This window comes from Coccinella septempunctata, chromosome 1 (genome assembly GCF_907165205.1).
Source record: "Coccinella septempunctata chromosome 1, icCocSept1.1, whole genome shotgun sequence".
Taxonomy (NCBI): Eukaryota; Metazoa; Arthropoda; class Insecta; order Coleoptera; family Coccinellidae; genus Coccinella; species Coccinella septempunctata.
This window is the reverse complement of record NC_058189.1, coordinates 40281071-40300909: the sequence shown is the minus strand read 5'-3', so window position 1 is coordinate 40300909 and position 19839 is coordinate 40281071. Positions and strand designations below refer to the sequence as shown.

The window sequence follows — 19839 nt, the reverse complement described above, 5'->3', positions numbered from 1 at the left end:
TGAAGAGCTTGTACCATCTCTCTGGTTTAAATATTTCAGTGATGTATCATGAAGAAAATTACCAATTATATCGAAACAAGTAAGATTTTATGAAGAATTCGCCAAAACAGATTTGCATTTTTCGATAGATCATACAGGGTGTAAGGGAAAAAATAAACAATATTGAAGTCTTTGGAAGGCCTCGAGTCAACATATTTTGAAATTGCAACCATATTTTTGTCAAGATATAATGAATCTTCAAAATGAAGTTAATAATATAGATACATACTCGGATACATATGATTGAGATACAGATTATTGATTAACTTCTACTATCTAAAATAAAAAGGTACATAGATAAAAAAGCTATATACAGGATATCTGTAAACAAATGCGAAGGAATAAGGGAGATGATTCCTTAATGAAAATAAGCGGGGGTATTTCCTGTAAATTTTCCAAATCGACAGCCCTTCCAAGATACAGCCTTTGGAAGGCGATGACGAGTTTACAGTTTTTAATTTTTTTTACAGGTTCTAAAAAACACTGAGTCATAAAACTATACATATTGTGAAGCACTGAGTAGATTGTTACCAGTTTCAACTTCGGCAAGCTCGTAGTTTAGGCGGTAAATTGCTATCGATTTTTTCAATGTGTCTCTCCCTTAAATTCAAAAATTTCTGTGAAAATGTTGAAATTTGAGTTATTATGCTATTGTCATAGAAGTATACAAAACTAGCAGGTCGGGGGATCCAAGATTTCGGGCCGAATCACCTTAAAAAAACATAATAAAATGAATTTCGTGAATACCTACCGAGGCTGAAAACCACTATTCTCCGCTATAAAAAATTAGTATTATTCCAATAATATACCGACTTAATGAATGCTACGTTGCTATTACTATAAGGCCCGGTTGTTCAGTTCAGGATGAGGCCGAGATTTAAGATGATCCTAGATCATCTGACAGAACTGAACTGAAATGTCAAAATCAATCTAGGATAAACTTTAATCCCGAACTGAACAACTGCTATACATGTAGAGTTTCGGATTTCGCGAGAATCTACTACTTTTTCTTCAAAACAACAACTACGCTGAAGGAAATGTAATTGACTGTTAGCGACGCGGAATATCAACCATCTAAATTCTGTAGTCCATACAAATTTTCCTGAACTCTCATCATACTATATAGCAGTCGGATACTGAAATCCGTCATTTGTCAAAATGAGTTGTCAGTTCATAGACTGACCAACATTTTCGAAAGCTATTGATCTATTAATTAAATTGTTTTATAATTGGTCCTGAATTAACAGTCGTATTGTGAAAAACGATATGCAGCGGATTATCTAAACAAGAAATAAATTCTGAAATGTTTCGGATCATAAGGTTAATTGAACTTCATTATTCTAAATATTCTTCAATGAATGAAAATATAATATCAACACACATAATTTTTTGATTTATTCGTCATCAAATCATTAAATAAATCGTTTCTCGAAAAGTTTCGAGTCTTGGGGCAAATATAATATTGAATTATTTACATCATTATTTGTCGAACTTCAAAGTTCTGAATGAATTAAAATCTAAACTTGACAATATACGAGACCGTTTTCGCAAGAGTTTCAATGAAATCTGAAAATTTTCATCATTCTGGAGCATTCTGGACATCAATAATTCTCGAATCATCCATGGCATAAATTCAATTTTATCCAATATAACACGCAAAACGAAATGTTACTCGAACTCATCTTGAGCAATTCTCTCCTGAAAAGCTCGAATCAGGTAGAAAAGTTTGAACCCTTCGTATCAGCATTAACACGTGTTTTGCAGTAAACAGATGCCGATTTCATTTTCAACGGGCAATGTAACCAGAACCAGGGTCGGGGGGATGAACCAGAGTCTCTGGATGAACGTTTCTCACAACAAGAAGAATTTGAATTTTCATATGAGGGTGAGGGCATTTGTTTCAAAATTTTCAGAGTACAAGGAGTATACAGGGTGTTTCACGAGTAAACAGACAAATGAAAACCGTGAATAGAGGGCATTGCGCTGAGTTCAAAATCACCCCATATACAGGGTGTCCCAAAGCTAGTGAATCAAACGTCACACCACGATAGAGTAAACCAAATATTATCGAATGACACCAACATTAGTTCAACGAAAACGTACCGTTTCCAAAATAATCAGAATTTTATTAAAATACCTAAGGTTTCCGATTTTCGAACTATTTTTCTTAATAACAGGGCCAGTTTGTGAAGAAGGATATCGATTTTAAATTATATTGAACTAAGATTATTGTTTTATCTCCCCTAATTGAAATTATTTTAAGTAGTTAATCGATAACCATAACCTAAGTCTCGACCTAAGTTGATGTTAATTGAAACAATTGTTTTTTCTACATGATTTTTAATATTAAGATTAAACAGGGGTGATAATATGGGAGAAAAACGCTATCCTCAATCACAAATTTGCCTTGTAATTGAAAAAATAGTTCGAAAATCGGAAACTTTAGGTTAGGTTTCCTCAGAAACCGTACATTTTCGCTCAACTAATGTTGGTGTCATTCGATAGTATTTGATCTACTCTATCGTGGTGTGACGTTTGTTTCGATAGTTTTGGGGCACCCTATATATAGGTTTCTTCAGTGTTTTTTGAAATTTCCCGAATTTCCGTTCGGCTATAACTCCTGAAATTCTCTATCAAGTCGACTGAAAATTTATTTAGCCTTGAGTTGTTAATTTCATTGAAACAGAGCATTTAAATTCGACAAAAATCAGGACCGGGCTCAGTGAGGCTTTACTTAACTTCAAACTCATAAAAACACAGTGTATGTAGTTTTTTAATAATAATTTAAACTTTTTTGTTATCTGCATTATTATTGTCTCAAAATGAATTGATTTTTGGGTTGCCCTTCCTGTTGATCATGTTCTAGAAAAAATTGTTTTGGTCAGACGCCTCTAAGAAATAGAGGACTTCATGAAAAATAGAAATTCTTAATTGATTTTTTTTAAAGAAATGAAATGAATGTGTTCAACAATTATACCATATTCGGTCTTCAAAATAGTCATTCACAATGATGAAATGTTTCAAAATTGATAATGCACAAATATGGATGGAAGAACTACGCTATCTTGAAACTAAATATTAAAACTTGATCTTCAGAATTAATCTATTTTTCTATGGACAACTAGTTGTGTGAATGAAAACAAAGAAAGAAATCGCGGGGTGTCAGATCTGGAGATCTAGCAGTCCAATGTTGGGGTCCTACCCTTCAAATGAAATGACCTGAAATACTGATAAATACTTTTGCTGGTGCATGAATATCATCAATGTTTCAATAACAAATTGTAATAAGACCAGACCAATCCATAGATTTCCATAGATACAATAATGAATATAACGGAATAAGTGAAGAATTCGAAAGTGCATTTATCATACTTATTCGAAGTGCCAATCATTACCTTCACTAAAAGACCAAATGAGGTGAAAATCAATTCGAAAAATTACTTCAGGTCCACGTTGTCCATAAAAAGCGATTCATTCGGAAGATATCAAGTTATAATTATTATTTTCATGATAGCGTAGTTTTTTATTGCTATTTTTGTTCATTATCAATAATAAAGCTTATTATCACTGTGAATGATTTATCTGAATAACCAGATATGCTAAAATATCAAAAACGAAAAAATTCAGTTGAACATTTCCAATTCCATTTTTAGATTTCCACATCTGATTGGCGATCATATTCATACCATTAGTTATTGTGAAGTAAAAGTCAATATGCAGCGCTGTTTTTTCTAGAGGCATTTCACCACCAAATAATTATTCATTAAAAAATATCCACTGATAAAGCATACCAAAATTTCATTGATTTTGAGAAAATCTATGCAGATACCTGAAAAATTCAAAATTATGACGAAAAAAACTACAAACAGAGTGTTTTGCATGAGTTTAAGTTTGAATATGGCCTCAATGAGTCCGGTCCTGTGTTCGTCAACTTTTAATGTTCTGTTTTATTGAAACTTACAAGCTTAAGCGGATAATGAGTTTTTAGCCGAATACTTCTTCTTCTTTTTCTTCTTCTTCTTCTTCTTTATTTATAGGCATTTCTGCCTGTTTTTATTTAATGCAATGTCGTCATAAGTCGTCGTTCCATCGTCTTCGCGGGCGTCCTACACTTCTTCGACCTCCCGGCGACTTATCTCGGGCTATCTTTACTATCCGCTGTTCCGTCATCCTGTTTATGTGTTGGTTCCATTCCCGTTTTCTGTTCTTTACACAAGTGTTAACATTGTCAACCTCGCATATGCGTCTTATGCTTTCATTTGTTTCTCTGTGCCACAATGTTTTTCCTGCAATCTTTCTCAGTGTTTTCATCTCGCTTGTTTCCAGGTATCTTTGAGTTTTACTTGTTTGTGGTCTCGTCTCGGCGGTGTAGGTCATAACTGGTCTAACAACAGATTTGTATATTCTAGATTTTGTTTCCGTTCTTATGTGCTTATTCCTCCATATCGCATCATTCAAACAACCTGCTATTCTGGTGGCTTTCATTGTCTGTTCTCTCACTTCCTCTTTTATATCGTTGTTGTATGTTAACTTGATTCCCAAATATTTAACCGACATCACTTGTTCCATCATCTGGCCATCAATCTCTAATTTGCATCTTATTGGTTCTTTAGAGATTACTACTGATTTTGTTTTTTCTGCTGATATTTTCATATTGAATTTTTTCGCGGTTATATTAAACTGGTGCAGTAGTCTCTGCAGGTCATCTTCATCCTCAGCTATTAGCACAGTATAATCAGCGTAGCACACGAATACAACTGAATTATTTGGAGTTATAGCTGAACAAAATTCGGGAAATTTGAATAAACTCCTCTGTATATCGGAAACGGAATGCATAAGACACACATATGAGGTGTTTTTGAACTCAGCTCAATGCCCTCTATTCACGGTTTTCGTTTGTCCGTTTACTTGTGAAACAACCTGTGTACTGAAAAATCGCAAAAGACACCTCGAGCAATTATGAAGTGCCTATAAATCGAGGAGTTTCTTTTGATCCGCCATGATGGAAAATGTCAATATCCAGATATTATTATTATTTAAATAATAATATCTCGAAAACCAAGGCACTTTTACCAAACGTAAAATATATTTATCTGAACCGCCAAAGAGTCCTCTACGCGCAGGATCCATATTATCCATTCATTACGCCACACCCTGTATAATTATTATCATTATATCAATGTATTGAAAATAAACAGACATGAATACGAGCCAGTTGTTTTGTGAGGTGAAGCCCCTCTTGCTTCAAACATCTTTTAATTATTTTGACTACTATTCACGCAAGATGATTTTTGTTGAAGAATTCAACATTCTTGTAATTATCCGTTCATTTCTTCAAGAGATACCCATTCCCTACCACCTTTGATTATTCAACTCAATGCTAACACTGCTTCAAATGCATTTCATCTTCGGGTTGATTTTTTTGAATTCTACAACTGATGTAACGTCTTCAACCTCCAGCCAAAGAAGAAAAAACAACAGTAATTCTCCTCAAGCTACTGATCACTTGTATTTTCCATATAAATAAATAGATTTGGTATGTCTTCAATCAGTTTGTATAAACGTCAATTATGTTCGTTACATATTTTCGACTTAATATTTTCCGAAGTGATTTGACATTGTGATGAAATATGTAATTACTGAGAGTCTCACGTAGAACGGACTACGTAGCACTGATTTAAAACTCAAAAATGTTTTGACAAGCGTCTTAACCCAACATTTTCGTACCATACAGAGTGAAAGATATCCAATTTCCATGGCCAATCCAGTCCTAAAATAAAAGTGAATGAAGTATAGAAGCTGAAAGTGAAACGTATATCTTTGTTGATTCATTCGCATTTTAGCATTTCAATGGAGTTCCTAATGTCGTGAATACAATGCCCAAAAATTAAATTACTATTTCATACCAGAACAAATTCGGTAAAATTGTCTTTGGAATTAATCTTATATGTCACGAAAAATTTCATTGTCATGTATCATTCATTTTGGGACCTATATGGTATTAAACTCCCCTATCGGACGAAGTATCGTAGGTATAAGCATATTTATTCAAAACTGTCCAAATTCATTTACACCGAGATCACGAACCTTATCAATCAATTATCAGCGTATGAAGTTTATTAATATTATCTAGTATCGTTCTCGAACTATTTACAGGTTTCAATATGTGTGAATGAATCGGAAGAGCAGCTGTATTCTATATATGAGTAGAATTCGAGCTGTCTTACTTTCTGTCCTCCTAAAATCTGACAACGTTGCGGGAGGTGAGAGCGCACTACTAATAAGAAATATATGCGGAGGTAGTAAGGTCTGATTCGTTTGAAGAAAAATTTTTCGATAAAAATCTTTTCCCCTCTTTAGGTACCCCTGCTATTTACCTTCCCCTCTACATATATAAACAAAAATTATTCCAATTATATAACTCCTTCACCCGGAGGTCAGGTCGCCCAATGAACTTAACGGAGGTAACAACGCACTACGGGTTCATATATATATATATATATATATATATATATATATATATAAATATGATGAAAAACCCTTTATAAACAAGTAATTGTTATGTAAACTCGATAAATAATCGTCAGCCGGCACAATGCCGGTGGAATATGCGTCATTCGAACTGCATAAGGTGCAGCGCGCCAAAGGAAGCTGGTCACTGCCCTTGACTTTGGAAGCCTGACTGACGTAGAATCCACCACTATAAACGTGACTGACGTCCATTTTTACGTTCAAAATAATCATTTTCCAAATTTCAAGTAAAGATCGGTCACTTGTCAATTTTCAGATTTTTCCAACCACTTCAACCGCCTGACTGACGATGTTTCCACCATCAGGAAAGTGACTGACGCCCATTTTCACTCGTAATCATGAATAATTCACATTATTACAAAGTTCCACGTGGAGATCAATCACTTTTTTTTGAGATTTTTCCGGCGAGTTTCACCGCCTCCCACGCCCACTCCCACCGCTATTGGACTGACTGACGCGCGGACCTCATATGTACAGGGTGGGCAAAATTCGTTGTCTACTGAGGGGATCTCGAGAACTATAGCAACTAGAAGAAAATGAACGGCACATTCTCGAGCTCTTTTTTCTTGACTAATCCAAAACTGAAAACAGATCCAGCCTAACATTCATAGATTTTGAGTTATGAACGAAAATTGAGAAATTGCCATTTTTAATGAAGCTGAATAACTCGCTTATTTGAACTCGTATTCGAAATATGTTGTTACATTCTACAGGCACTTTTTTATGAGGAATTCGAATATGATATCAATAAATTTTTTTATCCATTCATTTTCGAGATACGACAGGGATTTCTGATTTTTCAAATGTAAGCTATAGTTGAAAGTTCTTTCATCTTGCTGCAATTTTTTTTCTGATTAAAAAAATGTATCATATGTTGCTATTCACATGAATATAACGTTAGAAAAAAAATTCAATACTTTTTCCTGCTTTTCGATTCACTGTTGAATTTTCAGTAGGCTGGCGTAACCATAGCGACCGTTGAAAATGCATTATCGTTCGTGAACTCCACAAAATTTTATGTGAACTCAACCTTCTGCGATAGGAATTACCGACTGTCGAATAATTATTTCTTTTACATATCAATATCGAGATCGATATCCTTTTAAAGAGAGTAAAAGACTTTCGTCTGATTATTAAAGAAGAAAATTTATTCAATTATCGTTTTTCTATTTACGGAAGAAACTTCAAGAGTCAGTAATATTATAAATGAAATACGATAGCTATCTTTAAATATAATTTTTACAGTAAGATGATGAGGAATAGGTGCTTCTGTCAACGGTAGTGTTCGAATTGTGAACCATCATAAGATAAGCATGCCCAACATCGCGAGAACAAACGATGGCAAATTAATCATCGAAATATTTATTCAGCAATCCGTGATTCCAATCATAGAGGATCAGGTTCACAAAATATAATGCATATTCAACGGTTGCTATGGTAAGCCAGCCTACTTATAATTCAACAGAGAATCGAAAAGCAGGAAAAAGTATTGAATTTTTTTCTCGTGTAACATTCACGTGAATAGCAACATATGATACATTTTTGAAATCAGCAAAAAAATTGCAGCAAGATGAATGAACTTTCAACTATAGTTTACATTTGAAAAATCAGAAATCCCTTTCGTATCTCGAAAATGACTAGATCCAAAAATTTCTTATTATCATATTTGAATTCCTCATAAAAAGTGCCTGTAGAATGTAACAACAGATTCCGAATACGAGTTCAAATAAGCGAGTTATTCAGCTTCATTGAAAATCACAATTTCTCAATTTTCCTTCATAACTCAAAACCGTTAGGCTGGATCTGTTTTCAGATTTGGAATAGTAAGGAAAAAAGAGCTCGAGAATGTGTCATCCGTTTTCTTCTAGCTGCTATAGTTCTCGAGATCCCTTCAGTAGACAACGAATTTTGCCCACCCTGTACAAGTGGAAAACTACTCATCCTAAAAAATTTGTGTGAAGATCGATCACTAGTTCAAAAGTGACGCCACCTCCCGGACTACTAGGGTTATAGAAGAATTTCGCGATAAATCCTCAATGTCTATAAATAAAAGCATCCCAAAATCTGCATACAGCATAGAAAACAATGTTGCACCAGACGGAACAAATTATACAAAGCTAACACAGATTCGATACGACCGTACCGATCTGATTTAATTTTTGTTTTCCATTATTCATCCAAGTAATCGAATTTACGTAACTCACATAAAATGAATATTCAGACTGAAATTAATCGAATGAGTAATTCTTTACTTCGTTCGAATATTTTGTTTACATTTCTTTTATCTATTGGACCAAACAGTATATTCATCATACCCAGTCACGTCAAACAAAAACATGATGGTGCTGCGATTCTGATTGATGAAACACACTCACCAAAAATTCATTTACTCGTTTTGCAATTGATATTGATTATAAATGAATTTTTTTCTGTGTCTTCAAACAAAAAATTCTGTTTTTTACCTGTAATTCACGGACAAGCTATTCAATTCACTTCGTTGTACCAAACTTCTTTGCAACCTTGTTTTATGATGATAAATAAAGAGGAATTTATAAGACTTTCATTCGACTGTCCTCTATATTACGAAAACTCTCCATATCATAGTAACTAGATAACTTATATTACATCTCCGCCAAGTCTCTTATGTGCCTTCTCTCTCATCAGTACGCCTGTCCTTTTTCTTATTTAGTGACGAAATTTCCACATTCGAAACATTTTATGATTGAATGTTTTTTTTTTGGTAGTATGATCTGAATGACTCACCTGGTTCTTTTCTACAACTCAAAGATCGACTGGTTCTAATTCAATTATTCTCTTTGCCTCTGAAATATTTTTCAACGCCATCCAAAATTTTCTTCATTCACATTAATTTTCGGAACCAACTTCACAATTTGGATTACTTTTTGTGAGAAGAGATTAAGATGTCTAAAACTCTGGTGTATTCACTGATTCGATTTTGTTTTTAATTTCGTGGGGATATGGGATCAGTTTCGTTTTTCCCACTGTAGGTAGCGCTGTTTAGAATTTGACAGAGCATTGTCAATTGATATTTGAAAATAATTTGACTACTTTACTACGACCTTCGAATATGTTGTATTTATAAGCGATTATTGGTGTGTGAAAATGTATTAGTTTCGAGAAAGGGTGTAGAACGTTCATATATTCGACATGTCGTTCAGTAAGTTCAGTTTTCTGTATGGACAATCAAGAACTACAGCTAAGAATTCGGTGTTGTTGGAATTTGAGGCAGAACCAAATCAGATGAACGAACATTCGGGACGGATATTGCTAAGTTTTATGGCAACTTCAGCAATATTTCAAAGAAACTGTATTGGAAATACGTCATGTGAATTGTGAACATGTATTGAGAGTCAGAAATACATAAATCTATTCGAGTCTGTTCTTCAAATATTCTGTATGAGTAGATGCAGTGAAAATTCCCTTTCCGTCAACTATGTTTTATTAAAATCATATTGAATTACCCCCCTCACGAATGCAATTTGTCAAACGGAAATTATTTTGAAGAAGAATAATAGTAAATACTCCTTCGAACCCTTATTCGATAGTGTTATTAACAGATTTGTTTTTACAAAGAAAATTAAACTGTAAATCACAAATAATCCTTAAGAGCTGACAAGATGGACCAGTTCATATTTTGCACTCGTTGATCGATATTCAATATATCAACGAAAACAAAATAAAACGAGAGATCATTGGACTTCCTTTGGTAGAACAAGGATAGAACGAAGCAAATGACATGGTGGCGCCGCCACGGAACTGATCCCATATCCCCGATTTTCTGAAATGTTGATGCTTGCAAAAAGTGACAAGTGCACACACCAGTGTTTTAGACATCTTAGAAGAGATTCATTAATACTCCTACCATTTGATAGTCAGAAATATCATCCGAAGCTTGAATTGACAAGTGATTTTCAAGTTTTGCTCTCCAATCTTCGAATTCTGGATATGTTAAAGAATCGATTAATTTCTTAGGTCCTGATACAGATGAAGATAGACATCTTGGACGATAAGTATCCTGATTCTGTTCAGCGCTATCATTCAGAATACTCATATTTTCACTTGATTTATCAGCTTCATAAATTTTTTCATTTGACGTTTCTCCAATAATATTTTTTTCTATGAATGCTATCACTTTCTTCATATTTGCCTGAAAATTCTTATTTCCAGTTAGTTAATTGAATATTGTGAAGCAGCAATGGATTCTTCAATAAACTTCATCTTCTAATATTTTGAATTTGTTTCAGGTCATGAATTCATTGTTATGAGCATATTTCCACAATACAGATTACCTTTTTTCATTCGTTACGGACAATAATTATTGAGTAGGTAATACCGACTGCGCTTTTTTATGATAATAAATAGATACGAACTAATAAGACTCTTATTTGACTGTCTTCTATATTATGACAGCTATCACAGTAACTATTTCTATTTATTTTTCTGAAACTTTTTAGGGTTTTCACTCCCAATTTCTTGAACAATATCATTTTTTTCCAGAGATTGGGAGTGACAACCCTAAAAATTTTCAGAAAATGCAGAATCCTCCCAGAATGAATTTCAATCAATATCTAGATAACTTATAGTACTGCACTTTTCACTTCGTACATTTCACTTTTAAAATGAGTTACGTTGCACGAAAAGCATTCAGAATTCACAAGTGTAGATTGAAAAGTCAAGTGCAAAGTGAAAAACATTCGCAGAAATGTTGCACCAAAAGATGAACTTTTCAAAACAAATGTCAGAGAAGACAAATTTGTCGAATTAAATAAAAAGTAGTCGTAGCTCTTTGCAAACTGTGATATCTTAAATATGATCCGTGAAAGAGAAATGCACAGAGCTAGGGGTTAAACCTGATTCTGCAATCACTAACCCATCCCTAGGAGAAGAGAAGATCCGGAACCGCCCTAGGCAAGGGTTCTTCTGAGTCTACGATCGCTGACGTCGCCAAGGGGGTTGAGAAAATCAATCTCGCCTCCAAACGCCAAAAGCGCCTTAAAAGCTGGTACCGTAAAATGGGGTACTTTGAACGGTTTTTTGTTTTGAATCTATATATCTTCAGTAAGGCAGTGAATGAAAAATTCCAAAAAAATATATGTTACGGGCGTCAGTTCGACCTTTCTAATGACAAAAAAATGAGAGCTCAAAACGATCAATAACATTTTTTTTTTAATTAATTTGTGGCTGTTCAAAGTAACCCCGCAGTCGGGGTTACTTTGAAAGCATATAATGAAACCATGCAATTTCGATGTAACTCCACAGATAAGGTTTCTTTGAACACTTCAAAACTAGAAACTTCTTGCTTTCGGAAGAAAAAAAAATTTATTCAACAGAAATACACAATTTACATAAAATGAGGTATTTTATTATCAACAACAGAATTCTAACATAATAAAAAATGAAAGGAACTAACATATGTTCTGGACGCTTCACGCAAAGACTTCTTGTTTGATTTTATTTCACTTAGAGCTTTCTCTAAGGCTTCTGGTGTAAAGTTGGCATATTTTCTTGCTCCAATTTTTCTTTTATAAGAGCGGACCATTTTCTGCAAGATAATAATAGAGCTAATTCGTAACTGGGGCTTCATTGATCACGTGCTAGGGCTTCATTGAACACGGTTCAAAGTAACCCCGAAAACGATGTCTAACCTCATTGTTGTAATAAAAAATTCATACAAAAAAAGTAAGTTGTAATATTTCAAATTGTTTCAATATAGCTCTGCTATAAAAATGTATTGTTGTAGCAAATATATTTTGTGAACATTTAGTGTAAATACTTACGGCTGCAGCAACAGAAGTTTGCACACCTTTTCGAACGTTACTTTTTTAGATTAGAAATGAAATGCCGAGATTACCTACTTCATACAAATAAGTTTCATACCAGTGTGGCCATACCATTATTAAATGTGTGACGAATTGAGTGGTGAAAACTAGATGTCGCTAAGCCTAATGATTATTTCAATATGAGTCAATATAACGAAATTTATTTTTTGTTCAAAGTAGCCACGTGGTTCAAAGTAACCCCGTTTTACGGTAGTTGACTACCAGTCGGCTCTCGCGACAGTATTGCGCCAAGGCGAGGAAAAGGCGGCAGTAAAGGAGAGGAAACCAAACTTCCCTATACATGCAGCCAAAACTCCTAAAAGGTTGAGCTATGGTGACAGCACTTCTGGTAGTAGTGCTACAAATCTCCTTCTCGGGGGGACTGTCAGCAAGGAGATAACCTATAAGGAGATGATTGGGGGAATCAAGATCGTTATTGTCGACGATAACCTCGAGATCAAACTATCGACGGAGCAGCTAAATCTGCACCAAGACATCATGAGGCACACCCTCAGGAAAGAAGGAAGGGTATCACGGATCCGCTTCTTGGGCTACACTCATAACCGGGATGGCTTATGATCAGATGTGCGGACGAGGCTAGTGTCACGTGGCTTGCCAACTCAATTGACCAAGCCATAGTCTCTGCGTATCATGAAAATTATCCACTAAGAAAGAAATCCGATAACAGGAAAGTATCTTGGTGGCACTCTGATTTAGAGACATTTCGTGAAGAAGTTCGGAAGAAATTCAACCGATCAGAATCATCAGGTGAGTAGAAAAAGTACCGTAAAACACTTACCTTGCACAAAAAGGAAATAAGGAAGGCCAAAAGAGAGTATGATAATCATAAAGATCCTGCAAGTGGAACCAAACTCCACAAAATTCTCTCCAGGGAACCGTCTTTGATGCTGGGATTAGTTAAAAGATCAGACGGCACTTATACGTTCTCTGGGGCAGAAATCCTTAAATTCATGGCTGACACACTTCCCGAATCACGTGATGATTAATTCAGCGGACATGGAAGAAGGACGCTTCATCAGTCGCAACAAGCGACCCAGCAAAGAATTCTGGACATTTGTCAACAAACTCGTCATTGCAAGCGCGGTGAGAGGGGCAGTTCTATCCTTTATCTCATACAAAGTCCAGTACATCGGGTAGTCTACTTACTCTTGGTATGTAGGTCGGTATATCAGGTCCTATCACAACTACATTAAGTTTTTCAGCATAAATCTTCAGTCTTCTCCCGTTGGTATTTTCCACCCTACTGTTCCATTCCTGCCATTTGCAGTTAAGATCACCAATTATGATTTTCGGGTGTCTTCCTTCTAGTAGCATTTTTAAATCCTCTTCCAGCATGTCCTTATCCGGTGATTTATAAGTCGAAATATTCTTCACTTGTCCTCGATTGGTATTCACAATAATCGATATTGCTTCTACTTCTTGACTATTGAATATTTGGTCGAAATGGTGATCCATATTCCTTCTAGCCAGTATAGCAACGCCACCTGTGCTGTTAGGTCTATCATTTCTGTAGATATCGTAATTGGGAAATGCTATCCGAACGTTGGGGTTAAGTCTTGTTTCTTGGATAGCTATGACATCCGGTCTCTTCTCTTCAATCAGTTCTTCGAATTCGGGTCTGCGGGCTCTCAATCCTTCGACGTTCCAAGAGACGATTATGAGATTGTTCTTTATCGTCGTATCAGCCATTAAATATTCTTAATAATTTGCTGCATCTTCTTCTCAATCTCTTTCTCCAGATTCTGCCTCATCGTGCTGAGGAGGTTTTTCGTGAACTCATCCAGTTCCTCAGTGATTCCAGAAATTCCTTTCCTGGTTTCGGCTTTTTTGACGGTTTTTGCCTTTTCCGTCTTTTTCTCTGGTTTCTTCGTCTGCGCTTTACGGCGCAACACTTAGATTTAAGAAGGCAGAGGGTACCCGCAAGGCGGTGTTCTATCACCCCTTCTCAGGTACCTTCTGGTTGACCTAATTGCTATCATCAACTTACTTTCAGGCATATGTGAATGACGATGCAATCATCACAGCTGTTCTTCAGGAAACACTAACAGTTATCCAAGGCTAGTGTGAGGGCAAGCAGTTAGGTGTTAACCGTTGCAAAAACTTGATTGTACATTTCACTAGGAGAGGAAAATTTCTAATTCCTTCTCGATTTTGGAGTTTTAGGAAACTTGCCCATTGTGTTATGTATCTATACTGAAGGATGTATCTATACTGAAGTGTTCATTTTTCAAATAATAAAGGCGGAAACACATTATTAAAACGCGACGCGAGCTGACGCGTCTGGAACGGGTGAATTGTACGCGCGTGGCGTCGCGTCGGGTGTTCATAGTATGATTCAGATCTTTAGAAAACAATACATTTCATTCGACTCAACAAGCATCACGTTTCATCGGGTTGAGTCGCGTTTTAATAATGTGTTTCCGCCTTAAAATTTGGAACTAGGATTTCGACTCTCAATAGTTATCGCTAACACCCCAAATAACAAGGAACCTTGTCTTCGACTCGAAGCTGAGTTTGCTATTTTACCTAACATCCAAGGGTACGTCGTTACAATCTTTGGACTTGACTTCCTTGTATTGAACAAGTGGACTCGATACTGTAAAATATTCCACTACCATAAGCGGATTATATTAGTTTCCGAAGAATTCATATCACGTCATAAAAAATTTAATTGTCATTGAATTTTCTTCCAAATGGTAACATAGAGAAATGAAAATAATCTCGGCATTTACATTACATTTACATTACCGTGGTGAGGGTTGATTGATCATTTCCAGCTATCAATTAGTGACTCAAAAATCTCCGAACAATTCGTGTCGTGTTCATGGCGAAAGCGTTCTGCATGAACGTTAGATGTATTATTTAGTCAAATTGTGTTTACGACCTTGTATATATAAGAGAAGAAGAAACGACAGGTTTTGAGGTCTAATTATGAAGAAAACCAGTTATGTATAGGCCGACGTTTCGATGAATTTAATAAACATCCTCAGGGCACTAGAAAAGATAGCAGAGAGCTTTATTTTATGACTCAATTAAAACATGAAAGTTGTAGCTATAATAACAATTAATTAACAATGGAAATACAAAAAACAAGCATAAACAACCGACGTTCAAAAATCCACCTAAATAGGTAGGTCAACAAAAGATGACGTGTATAGAAAGTAAAATAACAATAAACCATAAAATACTCACAATAGTGTATGATTTTATTTGTCACACAAGACGCTACATCAATGCGTGCTACCTAATTAGCATTAACACATTCATTACTCGACATGAAGAAACAAGACATGAACTGTATACGTAGCAAGGGTGACAATATGTTTATAATTTTTTCATCATGGATATACGAGAATAATATGCAGTAGTCGAATTTTCGATGCCAATTCTTTTATTAACAACATTCGAGTCATTCCTGACTTCATTATTTTCATGTAACAATCTTTTTTCAAATTTGTTTGCTTGTCAATGACCTTCGTTAACAAAATGTAAAGAATATCTACTATGTTCTGCCAAAGTCTTCATATTTCGTTGACCTACCTATTATGGTTGATTTTTGAACTTTAACGTCGGTTGTTTATGATTGTTTTTCAAATTGTATTTCATGTATTAATTAATTGTTATTATACCTACAGCTTTCATGTTTTAATTGAGTCATACAAAGTTCTTTGCTATCTCTTCTAGTGCCCTGAGTATGTTTATAAAAATAAATGAAACGTCGTCGGCCTTAACATAATTGGGTTTCTTCATAATTATAACTCAAAACCCGACAGTTTTTCTTCGTATTATTTAGATCCAGGATTTCTTTATTTCAGGGTGACACTTTTGAGTCTTTTTTTGATAATATCAATGGCGCATTGGGCTAAAGCCGCTAAGCTTAGGTTCTACAAGTTTTTGGTTCCTTCTGCAGAGTGTTTTTCCTTTTTTTTCTAAGTGTGGATATAAGATTATGTGTGAGGAATCACCATGTATCTATGCCTCCTATTATGTACCTACTCTGTCTCTCATTACCCTGTCGTATTTTGTCACAGGAGATGTTTCGTTATAACGTATCAAATATATGTGATATGGAACCGTTTGTGGGTGGAGTTTAGGTACAACGGAAGTAGGTTTCTATTAGTAGTGGGATATCTTTAGTGCTTCTTCCACTTTTCTTAGGCTGTGGTGTATTTCTTAGTGAATGAAATATGCTACCAGATTGGGACGGTGAATGGAATAGCATGCTGTAATTTGTCATGCTGGTCATTAAAGTGATTTTTCCTTGCATTTCCTACACTATTTCATATCTATATATTTATTTCGGACTCTTTACCAATGTAATACACCTTCTATTTAAGGGCTCTAAGAAAGCCCCCATTGTGTGAAAATAGTTAGCAAAGCTCTAAAAAATCGTTTTTGAGTTAGCCGGAGTCGTGAAAATTTCTCACATAAAAAACTCGCATCTCCTCCCTTGCGACTTCTACTCTAATTCTGATATTTTTCATTTTCTCTATGTTGTGTTTTACAGTTTAAATCCTCAGTCACCTTTCGTCGTAGTTAATATGCTTAATGGTATTTATTATTATGTTATCTAAGTCCGTTTTCCTGGTCTCATTTTTTTTGCCATAGCTTACACAGGTTTGGCTGGGCCATTGATTCTTTCAGGTCTACATCAGCCAGTTGTACATTTTCGGTCTAGATTTTCCCCTCTTCATTGTAACAAGAAACTTAATTATGTTTATAGGATCAAAAGTTCAGGTTCGAAAAAGTTAACAATAAATGTACATAGAAAAACAAAAGTGCATGTAAGAGATATAGAAAAAAAAGAAATTATAATAGTCAATTTTGAATTTTCACAAATGGTTCTATCATTTATGAAAATTCAAAATTGACTATTGATGCAGAAAGAAATTACAAGATTTTCTCTAGAATAGTCTAGTACTTTAACTACTTAAACAACTTTTTTTAGTGAGATTCTGGTTGACAATTTGCAATTTGCATACTGATTGTTATCATATATCAGCCATATAAGTGAAAACTTTTCAATTTTATATTACCCAGTCAAAATGTCATACAGATGTTATGAAAATTATTCTGCGACGATAATGTGTTACTGAGGTACTTATTGTGCTTAGAGTTGGAGTTCGTTTCCATGGAATTTACTTTTTTCAATATGAATAGTTACTTTCTCAAACCATGTCACACTGTCGTAAAATGAGTGACAGCGGTTCCAGTGAAATAATCTTGTGCAACACTGATTTTCGATATTTTTAACTAGAACTTTTGTTGAAAAAAATCGATCTTCTTATGAAATAAAAGTTTTTACTCATATCTGAAAAAACTGATCCCACATTCTTATAAATCGAAGGAGTTCTCTTGTTCTTCTACTTTGAAAAATTTCAGTTACAGGTGTCCGTAGCAGAGGTGAAACAGACGACTAGAAAAACTTCGGAAAGGTTTATTCATTCCCATATGAATGAACCTGATATTCCATTAGTAAAAATTCAGTCTGAATCTGGTCTTTAATTCAAAGGAATCCTTCCCAGATTTCCGCCAATTAAAATCATGAAGTATAAAATATGAAGGGAGCACGACTGAACTAACGTAGGAAGTTGTTCATCCACTTCGATTGGCATTGATGGTCCATTCATTTCAGGCAATGATGTCTCGGGGATCAGCTCACCCCCAGCAAACCGAATAACACAAATCACCAGCAAGTTGCCATTGAAATATTCACTATTCCAGGAAATTTCTAAAGCTTCTGTTAGTTCTTTGCTAGGTTGTCGTAGGTTTATTCTGATTGTGTAGACTCATATAATTATTTTGTTATTGGAATTTGAGAGGGTTATTTTTATTTCAGTTTTCTGCTGTTGCAATTTGTTTGTTCAATCGTTTTTCAGGGGTATTCATAAATCCGACCGTCAGAAATATATATAGATATTAGAAGTGGTCATTTGTTGAACTCAATAGAATACACTCGTCAAATGGTTTTGATGCTAATAAATAGGCAGAAGTTCACGGATGTCCTTCATATTTTTTGGGAGAACTGTGCTTCTAGTTTGTGTAACCGTTTAAATGTTTTGTTTTTTTCAATAGGTCATTGTAGTTTGATTTTTTGAAGGTATCCTTTTTTTTTGCTCTCCATAAGAATTGTGAAGAAAAGGTTGTGGTTGAAAACTACCGTGGCGCTAGTATGCTGTTGATTTTTGCAAGGTCGTTTGAGAGCCTTGTTCTAAACGTGTTATTTCACAGTTTGAAGTGGTCGATACTGAAGAGTCGCTTTTTTTTGGGTCGCAGCATAAAAAAAATTTAATTGTTTCCACCGAACCGATCATGAGAGCTCTGGATAAACGATTTCAGCACGGCATTTGATAGGCATGATGACAATATGCTTTTCTCTAAGCTTGCAGGGGTCGGTGTTCACTGGGATCTGACTATTTACACGAAAAATTTTTGAATATGAAAATTGAAAAAAGTATGTACTTAGGTATCATATAAGGCCTTTTAAAAACACAACTTAATTCTGTCCAATTCAGCTATAAACTGTATTCCTCATATTAGGTACCATCAAGTTAATTCAAAATTCGCATAGGTCATGAACTCTTCGAATGAATTGGGTAAATCTAAGGAAGCCATTCGAAGAGGAAACACATAATATGATACATCAATGCATAAATGATACAGAGTCTTTCAAAATAGCAGTATACGGGGTGCTTCATAACTAGAGGGACATTGCCTAGGGAATAATAATTTTAATCGAAATATGACGATGGGATCAAGTAGGACTCAATAAAATATTGCTGTGGAAAAAGATCAGAGTTTTTTTTTCCTTTTAGATGATAATTTAGTCGTTTATTTCCCATTGCCATTTAGATTGGCGCAGAGGTATGACTTCGGAAAAGTAATCTTATTTTATGCATTATTTCAAATGTTGTTATAGCGGCAGCCACATGAATAATGATGAAAAGCTTTTTTTGACGAAATTTCCTAGTGATTACATTAGAAGGATGTAAAAATCATTTGCTCAGAATATGAATTCGAAAATTTTAGCCGTTTTTGAGAAAAAATCAATTAGACTTCATTGTCTCCTTTGTCTCAGAGGGAAATTTAATATTTTTTTTAATTCATGAAAAGAATTCTTTCGAATGTCGAAAAATAATGCTGTGTGGCTAAATGATAGTTCTTCAGGTATATAATTATTTTTACTGTGACATTATTATTCATTGTCGTTCAACATTAACACCCAGCATATTTTTCTCACAGCAAAAGCTTTTCAAGGCATATTTGGTGCCATCATTATATTTCTATATCCTTAGTGTACGACCCAATAGTTATGAACCATCACGTCATCATTGAATGCTAACTAGAGATGTGTCCTCAGAAATAAGTGAAATAATGGTACTGAGGAGATCGCCAAAACGTGTAGAAT

General features: G+C 34.8%; 2 protein-coding genes across 2 annotated transcripts in view; both read right to left on the bottom strand.

Annotated features, from left to right (window-relative positions):
• The window catches only part of LOC123306659, a 255047-nt gene that overhangs the window by 233771 nt on the left and 1437 nt on the right, over positions 1–19839 (bottom strand). The window lies entirely within an intron of this gene.
• LOC123306625 lies at positions 4111–4692 on the bottom strand. Its single transcript, XM_044888716.1, has one exon. The coding sequence runs from the start codon at positions 4690–4692 to the stop codon at positions 4111–4113; it is 582 nt and encodes a 193-aa protein (XP_044744651.1).

Excerpts from the sequence above, each read along its gene's own strand:
- LOC123306625 (XM_044888716.1), bottom strand. The coding sequence starts at position 4,692 with ATGAAAATATCAGCAGAAAAAACAAAATCAGTAGTAATCTCTAAAGAA.